The 9,479-nt window shown below is 51.0% G+C and overlaps 1 protein-coding gene across 1 annotated transcript; it reads left to right on the top strand.

Annotated features, from left to right (window-relative positions):
• The first annotated feature begins 2,939 nt into the window (after positions 1-2,939).
• Positions 2,940-3,887, top strand: LOC149526138 (olfactory receptor 52N4-like). Its single transcript, XM_089775293.1, has one exon. The coding sequence runs from the start codon at positions 2,940-2,942 to the stop codon at positions 3,885-3,887; it is 948 nt and encodes a 315-aa protein (XP_089631419.1).
• The last annotated feature ends 5,592 nt before the right edge of the window (positions 3,888-9,479 follow it).

Genomic DNA, 9,479 nt, shown 5'->3' with positions numbered 1-9,479 from the left:
CTTCTCTGTGCCCCTCCCGTGCCCCCATCCCAGCTAGTGACCTCCAGTGGCCAGGCTGGGCCATGTGAGTGGCACGGCAGATCCGTGAGGCTGAGCGGGGTGAATAGATGAGCGATACAAGGCCACGTTCTGAGGCCAGGGCCTGTCGTTTGATCAGGTCCCAAGGAGGGAAAACTCCTCGTGGAATAAGAACTGAGGAAAGATCTCGGGAACCAGCCGTCGGTTATGCACAGACACTGGCACCTTCTCCTCCTGCCTCTCAGGGCCTGGGCCATTACCAAGAGGGCTGGTAATTGGCTTTTATCGGATAGAAACCCTGGGCTTGCTAGGGCCCCCTCTAGAACAATTATAAGAATTGCTCTACACAGGCAAGACCTCTTTTCTCCCACCTTGATTCCAGAAGTCAGCCAAGGTCGGTTGTACCTGAAACTTTGAACAATCAGTTCAGCTGGAAGAAGACACTCAGGGTGGGAAATTCCCAATCAAGGGAGGGACATTTGGCAAATGTATCGAACTTGAAAAGGAGGAACTCTAATGGCAGGTGTCAGATGGCGTTAGTGACACGAGGGCCCACCGGCACCACCCACAGCTGCCCATCCATTTCTGAATCCCGCTGAGCTAAGCACTTCCCTCCAGTGATGTCAGTGGCGAGGAGTTCCACAGGAGAAATATCGATTAGCTAAACACCTTTCCTTGACCAGTGTTCTAATGTCGGACTTTCCATCCCACAATGGAACGGCCCCTTGTCTGTGTGCAGAGAGAGGCAGTGAATACCCATGCCTGATCTCATGGCTTTATGTGAAATTTGCAGAGTTGCGGGTCGGATGGACCATTAGACTGTCCAGCCTCCTGTCTAATCCAGGCCATTTGATTTCACCAGGTTACCCCTCTACTGAGCTCCACAACCTGTATTGAACTAAGACCTGCTCTACTCCAGGACTTTACAACGTAGAATCATGGAGCCAGGGGGTTAGCAGAGACGGGAAGGTTGTCTAGTCTGAACCCCTGCCAGGATGCAGGATTCGTTCTGACTGAACTCTCCCAGGCTGATAGGTATCATAGACCTCCTTTGGCAAACCTCTGATGAAGGGGTGTCCCCAGCCTCCCCATCTGACTGTCCCGTTGTCCGCCCGTTCGTACAGACAGGATGGGTTTGGTTTGTTTCTGAGGTTTTATCACAATCTGCCTGGTTTCACTTTGAACCAGGGTGTCTTCTCCTGTGCTCTGTGGCAAGAGAGAACCCATTTCTTCCACTATTTTAATGGAAGCGTTCTGGGCTCTCTGAGGCCCATGCTACAGAGCCCTCCTCTAAGGCTCTGGGGGAAAGGCCTATTCTCCCCCCAACGTGACACAAATTCCTCCCGGTAACCACACTACACAGCAACATCATAAACATCCAGGAACCCAGCCCTGCAATCAGCCCCGGTGCCAAGTCTGTCCACATATAAGAACATAAGAACATATCTGTACAAACAAATTCATCACCGGAGCAAACCACACCAGCCACCAAATCAGAGACTCATTTAACTGCACAGGCACGTATGTGATCTATGCCAGCAAATGCCAGCAATTCCCCACTGTAATATATATTGGACAACCTGGACGGTCCCTATGGGAAAGAATCAATGGACACAGACCAGATATCTGGAAAAAGGAACATACAGAAACCCATTAGGGAACACTTTAACCTCCCTGGACACACATTAAAGGATCTCCAAGTTGCTGTTTTGTTACAGACCAATTCCACATGCCAAATATACAGAGAAGGGCTACCAGACCAGTTGTTGTTTTTTAAGTTTTTCCTTTGGAATCTCCTCAGTTCTACTCATTGACTTGTTCTTCTCAAGCATGACCTTTCTCTCTCCTCCGAACCAAACAACCCTAAACTTATAGGCTACGTCTACATTGGCCCCTTCTCCGGAAGAGGCATGTTAATTTCCAACTTCAGAATAGGGAAATCCGTGAGGGATTTAAATATCCCCCGCGGGATTTAAATAAACATGGCCGCCGCTTTTTTTCCCGGCTTGGGGAAAAGCCGGAAAAAAGCGTCTAGACTGGCACGATCCTCCGGAATAAAGCCCTTTTCTGGAGGATCTCTTATTCCTGCTGGTGCCTTTGAAGTAGGAATAAGAGATCCTCCGGAAAAGGGCTTTATTCCGGAGGATCGTGCCAGTCTAGACGCTTTTTTCTGGCTTTTCCCCAAGCCGGAAAAAAAGCGGTGGCCATGTTTATTTAAATCCCGTGGGGGATATTTAAATCCCTCACGGATTTCCCTATTCTGAAGTTGGAAATTAACATGCCTCTTCCGGAGAAGGGGCCAATGTAGACGTAGCCATAGTCTTCTTCCCACAGTAGCCTCCCATGGTCTCAGACCCTACTGTGGAGCTCCCCTTTGCACTGCAGCGTCTTTGGGTGACCAAACTGCCGGTCTCTCCGCATCAGGTCACTCTGCAGCCGATTGATTAGGCAGCCAAACAGTGTCGGTGTCTCTTCCATTCCCTGATATTGGGAATGATAATGATAAGGATTCCATGATAATGGGAATGTTCCCCCTTGGCAAAGATTTGGGTTTGTTCAGCTCTCAGCTGTGGAGCAGCTTGATGAACGGGGAATTCCGACAGTGCTGATGGGCCGGTTTGGCTTTCAGTGCATGATGGGACAGTCAAGGCCAGGCAGGATCCGCACTCCTCTTTCCTGCTGGTGCCTGTTGAGCATTCTCACGGGGAAGATGTTGGGAACACTGATCCACAGAGCCCCCTCGGATTGGGACTGACAGGAGGAGGGTTGGTTCTTTACCATTTATTTCTCTGTATAATTAAATTGTCATTTTTCCAGATGTGTAAAGAATAATCATCAGTTTCAACCATCGAAACAGCCTCGCGTAGCGCACGTGGCGTCTCCGATTATCATTCTGAGGTCGACACTTTCTCGCCTGCTCCATGTCAGATTCCAACAGAACCAACTTCATCAACCCCTCCACCTTCATCCTCCTGGGAGTTCCTGGCCTGGAGGCCTCCCATATCTGGATCTCCATCCCCTTCTGCAGTTTATATGTCGTAGCTCTCTTGGGGAACTTTGCCATCCTCTTCATTGTGAAGACGGAGCGGAGCCTCCAGGGCCCCATGTACTATTTCCTCTGCATGCTGACTGTCACCGATCTCGTCCTGTGCACATCCACCATTCCCAAAACGCTGAGCATCTTCTGGTTTAATTCCAGGGAGATCAGTTTCAGTGGCTGCCTCACCCAGATGTTCTTCATTCACTCTCTGACAGTGATGGAATCTGGCTATTGTGTGGCCATGGCTTTCGATCGCTACGTGGCCATTTGTGATCCACTGAGACATTCCACCATCCTGACAAACTCCATGATGGCCAAGATCGGCCTGGCCGTAGTGCTGCGGGGAGTCATTCTCATTCTGCCCTATCCCATCCTGGCCAGGCAGTGGCCATATTGCAGAACCAACATCATCCCCTCCACGCACTGCAAGCACATGTCTGTGGTGAGTCTGGCCTGTTCCAACATCAGCATCAGTAGCTACTACGGCCTCTTTGTGGCATTAGCTGTGATGTTTCTGGATCTGTTTCTTATCGCTGTGTCCTACACTCAGATCCTTAGGGCCATCTTCCGCCTCCCCACCAAGGACGCCCGGCTCAAGACTTTTGGGACTTGCAGCTCCCACCTCCTTGCCATTTTAGCCTTTAATATCCCAGCTCTCTTCACCTTTCTCTCACAATACTTTGGCCACAATATGCCCCTCCATGTCCACATTCTCATGGCCAACGTCTATCTCCTGGTGCCCCCCATGCTGAACCCCATCATCTACGGGGTGAGGACCAAACAGATACGCCGCAGTTTGGTTCAGCTCTTTACTCCTAGGAAGAACTAAAAGTTTTCTCCTGGTGCTCTCTATTTCACCCTGAGCTCTGTGCAGGTCTGGCTGGTGACGCAGTGCTGGGCCTCTTCCTTGAGTCACCTACAGGACAGGATAAGGGACATTAAACCTTCCCTGTGCCGGGTCACTGTGACGAACCAAATACTGACTCGAGCAACCTAACTTTCTAATTGCTGGTAATCGGACCTCTGATCCCCCAACCCCTCTCACGGCTTAACCCCATTCTCCGGCTCTTCGCAAAGACTGAGACTGGTTCTGTCTCTTCCCTCAAGGCTTCCCTGTTATTCTCTCCAGTCAGCTCCCATGACTCTCTGGATCATCTCCTCCTCTTTCCTCACCAGCTGGGCTCCCTCTGCTCCGGGCCTGGGACAGGCGCTGCTGAACCCTGCCAAGGCACCTCCATTGAGTGCAGGGAGGCCACAGCCTGGGTCAGGGAGATAGCTCTGAGGTGAGCGAGGTGTGATGGTGCCGAGGCAGAGAGGCCCCACAAGGTGCTGCAAAGAACAGAATCAGGGCAGCATGTGAGAATCAGAGGCCCAGATTAGGGCCTTTCCATAGAAGCCCATTAGAAATAATAAATAATTGCCTGCCTGTAGCATGTGGACAGGCTGTGGCTCTGAGTCAGGACATGACTTGGCCAAGGTCAGCATGGGAACCGCTGGCGGAGCTGGGCCTTTCTCCTCCCACTCCATGGTCTCTGCTGGCACTTTGTGTCTCATTCAGTGACTTGGATCAAACCCTCAGCTGGTGTAATTGGGGCAGCCCCACTGACAACAGGGGAGATCCCCTCACTGATGAATCCAGTGGACAGAGATTGTCAGCCCTCGGTGCTGCTGCATGGGTCGTACAAGGAGAGTCAGAGAGAGATGAAGTGATGCTCTGATAGTTAGCAACTAGTGGGTCATGTCCTGGTTCAAGACACCTTCCTTCTGTCTCCCCATAGTGAAAGGTTTCACCACCGGAGAGTTGTGAGCGATAGTCTGAGAGGCCCCTGTCACCGTGTCCATGTGTCACTGCGTCTCAGTGGGACACAGCTGAGGATGCCAAATTCAGAGTAAACTGGTGAGAACTGGGGCAACTGTCCCCAGGCACTCCTGCCGCACTGGTTGACTAGCAGCCCAAAGTGCAGTTTTCTGAGTCCTCCCAGGCCTGGATTCACCATCCGGACTCTGGACACCATGTCAAGTTGCGAGTGAAAGTCAATTGCACCAAACACGGGGACCTCCTTGTCCCAAGAGAACAGCCACTTTGCCAGGTTAATACCAAGCTCAGCCCTTCCAACAATCACGCTGCCGCCAATCCCTGGCCCAGAGCAATGACAACAAGCTGGGAGTGTCTCTGGGGCCTTCTGTCTCCTCTGCCCTGGGCATGGAGTGTTACTCTCCCAAGCCAAGCCCACAGCCTCTGCCCATGGAAGGTTCCTGGTCATGGCTGGAATCCAGGTCACATGATCACATCCCATGTCCTCACAGGCTTTGGTGAGTCAGAAGGGCAGGCGCTGCCCTTAGTCCTGCAGAGTCATGTTTCTTCCCTGGCCTGATTGTGTGAAGATCCCCGTACATCACCAGTAATCAGAACTTAAGACACAACAATGACATGTGCATGTAAATCGGACAATGATACTTAGCAAATCGTTATGTTCCCATTGACACCGGACAGGACATGCCTTGTGCAAGGGTTGGTGCAATTATACAATAGTGGTAGCAACAGTGCTAAATGGGCACAGCCAATCATACAGCATCAAACTGTTCTCCTCCCATGCTGGCGATACAGCTGTTAGCCACTTAAAAAAGGGGCATGGCCCGAGTTTTAGCCAGGCAAGCAGCTGGGACACTGCAGGATGGGAAGAGCAGATACAGTTGTGTTTTCTGGCAGCTGTACTGTGTACAAAGAACAGAGAAAAGAATTCTTTAAAAGTGAGTGGTGGCCACCCATAGACCTCTTTGCTCCAAGCCTCACCAGCTTTTGAACAATCTTAACTTGTGCATGTGTGTCCATGCTCATGTGCACGTTTGTCCATGTGTGTACATGGACATCTAGGTGTGTGTGTGTTCTCCTCCAGAATATCCCATATCCTATGAGGTAGAACCGTCACCGTGACTAAAGGTGTCCAGGATTCAAATCCCTGGGATGCGGGAGACTTGTTTAAGTCCGTGCTCCAAATCAACTATAGCAGAGAGTTTGGATCTGAGTCTCCCACATTTCATTTGGGTGTGTCACAGGAAAGCATTTTATCAACTACATTTGTTATCACCTAAAAGGCCTGACCAAAGCCCCTACCCATTGTTATACCCAGGACGGATATCAATCAAACCTGCAATTAATTCCCAACTCATCCCTGTTGCATACCGGTGTAGCATTCACGTGCGCTCAGTTTTCTGAGTGTTCCACTGTGTATTAAAGCTTGAACATCAGTAGGGCAGAGATCTCATCAAACAACTCTCTGTGGCTTCTTTGGGTGCAAACTAACCGGTGCTGCTTATTTAAAAGTGTCAGTCCCTAGTGGGTGATATTTGCCATCCTCTGTAGTTGCCAGTTGAATGGAAAGATGTTAATGTGGTCGGAGCAAATAATCCGGCTTCTACAGCACAGAAAGGTCTACGATGTAATTCGGGGGATATGGCGGGGGGCAAGAGGCAGCTACCAGGTCGATCTGCCCTGCCAATCCACCGGATCCAGCCCACAGCTGCCTCACTATGACCCTTAAGCTCAGTGCAGCTGCAGCCGCTTCAGGGATGGTCAAGACAGTGCTGGGTCCTGCCATGGGAGCAGGGGACTGGACTTGATGACTCTCAAGGCCCCTTCCAGTTCTAGTGTTCTAAGATTCTATGATTAGAAATGTTGCTGCTCTATACTGGGAGCAAGGAGGGAGGCTCTGTGCTCTGTCCCACCTCCCTGCAAAATCTCTCAGCTCCCATTGTCCCATTTCCGGCCAATAGGAGCTGAGAAATTTTGCTGGAGGCTGGGGCAGCAAATGAAGTCTCTTTCCTTACTATTTCCCCCCCCCCTCCGCCAGGAGGAGAGCCACATGGAGCGGCTTGTGACTGCAGCCTTCAGGGTCCTCAAGGCTGCTGGCTGGGAGTCACCTAGGTAAGCACCTCCAAGCCTGAGCATGCTTCAGGCACCCCACACTCTCTCACCCCCCCCAACTACCTGCCCCTGGCCACCATCCAAACCCTCTGTATCCCCTCTCCCCACTTCCTCCAGGTCACAGCTCCCTCTCAGACCGTACATCCCCTCCCCCAACTAGAATCCTCTCCTGCACCCATAACCCCTCCTGGATTCTGCACAGAGATCCGCTCCAGATCACAACCCCCTCCTTTACCCAAACTCCCTCTCAGACTCCATGCCCCTTCCTGCACCTCATGACCCTACCTCTAGCTCCCTTCTGCACCCAGCCTCTATCCCAGCTCCCAAACACCCTTGCTAGAAATGCCTACCTTGACCACTTGCCGAAATCTTGGAGTCACCCCCCCATTAAAAATTATTGCCCACCCTTGATATAATTTCATGGGGGAGAAGAGGAGGAGGAGTTGCCCTGTAGGTCAGGGAGCAGTAGTATCGCCCAGAGCTCCAGCACGTAGAGACAAAAGTCTGTGGAGAGTCTTTGGGTTCAGACTGGAGGGGAGAATGACAAAGGGGATGTCACGGGGGTTATCGGCTGCAGGCCACCAGACCAGGCAGGCTGGTGCACTAGACTGGCACTGGGTAGACGATGCACGTTTTGGAGAGAGTAACACGAGGGGGAAGGTGTCCAGGAGAATGGCTGTGTGATAAAGAAAACTTACTGATGGCAGAGAAACAAGCCATCCTGACAGGCTCCCTCCATGTATGCACAGAAGACTCTAAGCTAGGGAGAGAGGTCGATATGCTGGAGGGCAGGGATCGGCTCCAGAGGGAATTAAAAAAATGGTTGGGCCCAAAGAAATCTGATGAGGTTTTATAAGGACAAGTGCAAGTGCACAGATCTGACTTGGGAGGGAAGAATCCCAAGCATTGTTACAGGTTGTGGACTGATTGGGTAGGTAGGTAGCAGTTCTGCAGAAAAGGATCTGGAGATGACAGTAGATGAGAAGGTGGAAATGAGTCAACAGGGCGCCCTTGTAGCCAAGAGGGCTAATGGCATATTAGGTTGCATTAGGAGGAGCATTGCCAGCAGATCTAGAGAAGTGATTATTCCTCTTTATTCGGCTCTGGTGAGGCCATATCTGCAGTACTGCATCCAGTTCTGGGCCCCTCCCTATAGAAAGGATGTGGACACATTGGAGAGGGTCCAGAGGAGGGTGAGCAAAATGATTTGGGGGCTGGAGCACATGACCTATGAGGAGAGACTCAGGGTATGTCTACACTACCCTCCTAATTCGAACTAGGAGGGTAATGTAGGCATACCGCACTTGCAAATGAAGCCCGCCGGCGCCATTTTTAAATGCCGGCAGTTCGAACCCCGTGCCGTGCGGCTACACGCGGCATGGAGTAGCTAGTTCGGATTAGGCTTCCTAATCCGAACTAGCTGTACCCCTCGTGGAATGAGGACTACAGCTAGTTCGGATTAGGAAGCCTAATCCGAACTAGCTACTCTGTGCCGCGTGTAGCCGCGCAGCACAGTGTTCGAACTGCCGGCATTTAAAAATGGCGCCGGCCGGCTTCATGCAAATGAAGCCCGGGAAATTCAAATCTCAGGCTTCATTTGCAAGTGCGGTATGCCTACATTACCCTCCTAGTTCGAATTAGGAGGGTAGTGTAGACATACCCTGAGGGATTTGGGTTTGTTTAGTCTGCAGAAGAGAAGAGTGAGGGGGGATTCGAGAGCAGCTTGCAACTCCCTGAAACACAGGATGGGGGTTCAGAAGAGGCTGGAGAGAGGCTGTTCTCAGTGGTGACAGATGGCAGAACAAGGAGCTGAGATGACAGTGGGGGAGGTCTAGGTTGGAGTTTAGGAAAATCTGTTTCCCTAGGTGGGTGGGGAAGCCCTGGGATGGTTCCCTAGGGAGGGGGTAGAATCTCCATCCCTACAGGTTTTAAGACCTAGCTTGACCAAGGCCTGGCTGGGATGATTGAGTTGGAGGCTGGAGAGAGGCTGTTCTCAGTGGTGGCAGGTGGCAGAACAAGGAGCAATGGGCTCAAGTTGCAGTGGGCGAGGTCTAGGTTGGATCTTAGGAAAAACTTTTCCTAGGAGGACGGGGAAGTGCTGGGATGAGTTCCCTGGGGAGGTGGTGAAATCTTCAACCTTCCAGTTATTTGAATCCCAGCTTGACCAAGCCCTGTCTTGGATGGGTTAGTTGGGGCTGGTCCTGTTTTGAGCAGGGGGTTGGACTCGCTGACTCCTGAAGTCACTTCCAAAACTAATCTTCTTTGACTTTATTTACAAATTTCTGCCAATTCCAGATGATCACACAGATCACCTGCCAATTGACTGTATATTTCAGCTCTTAGGTAGATACAGAATTCAATCCATTCCTATTTCCTATTAAGTCATTTACAGGGTATCAGACCCTACGGAGACCTGGGCATTATCTCAAATTTTCTTCTCAATTGTCAATAATTTTCAAACACACAAAAGCACGGTGCAGCCAATTTCTGCCTGAA

This window comes from Pelodiscus sinensis, chromosome 1, assembly GCF_052426305.1.
Source record: "Pelodiscus sinensis isolate ZL-2025 chromosome 1, ASM5242630v1, whole genome shotgun sequence".
Lineage (NCBI taxonomy): Eukaryota > Metazoa > Chordata > Testudines > Trionychidae > Pelodiscus > Pelodiscus sinensis.
Note: the sequence above shows the minus strand (reverse complement) of the source record. Positions and strands in the feature narration are given on the sequence as shown.

What these genes read in the sequence shown, in the direction of transcription:
- LOC149526138 (XM_089775293.1), top strand. Translation starts at nt 2,940, where the DNA reads ATGTCAGATTCCAACAGAACCAACTTCATCAACCCCTCCACCTTCATC.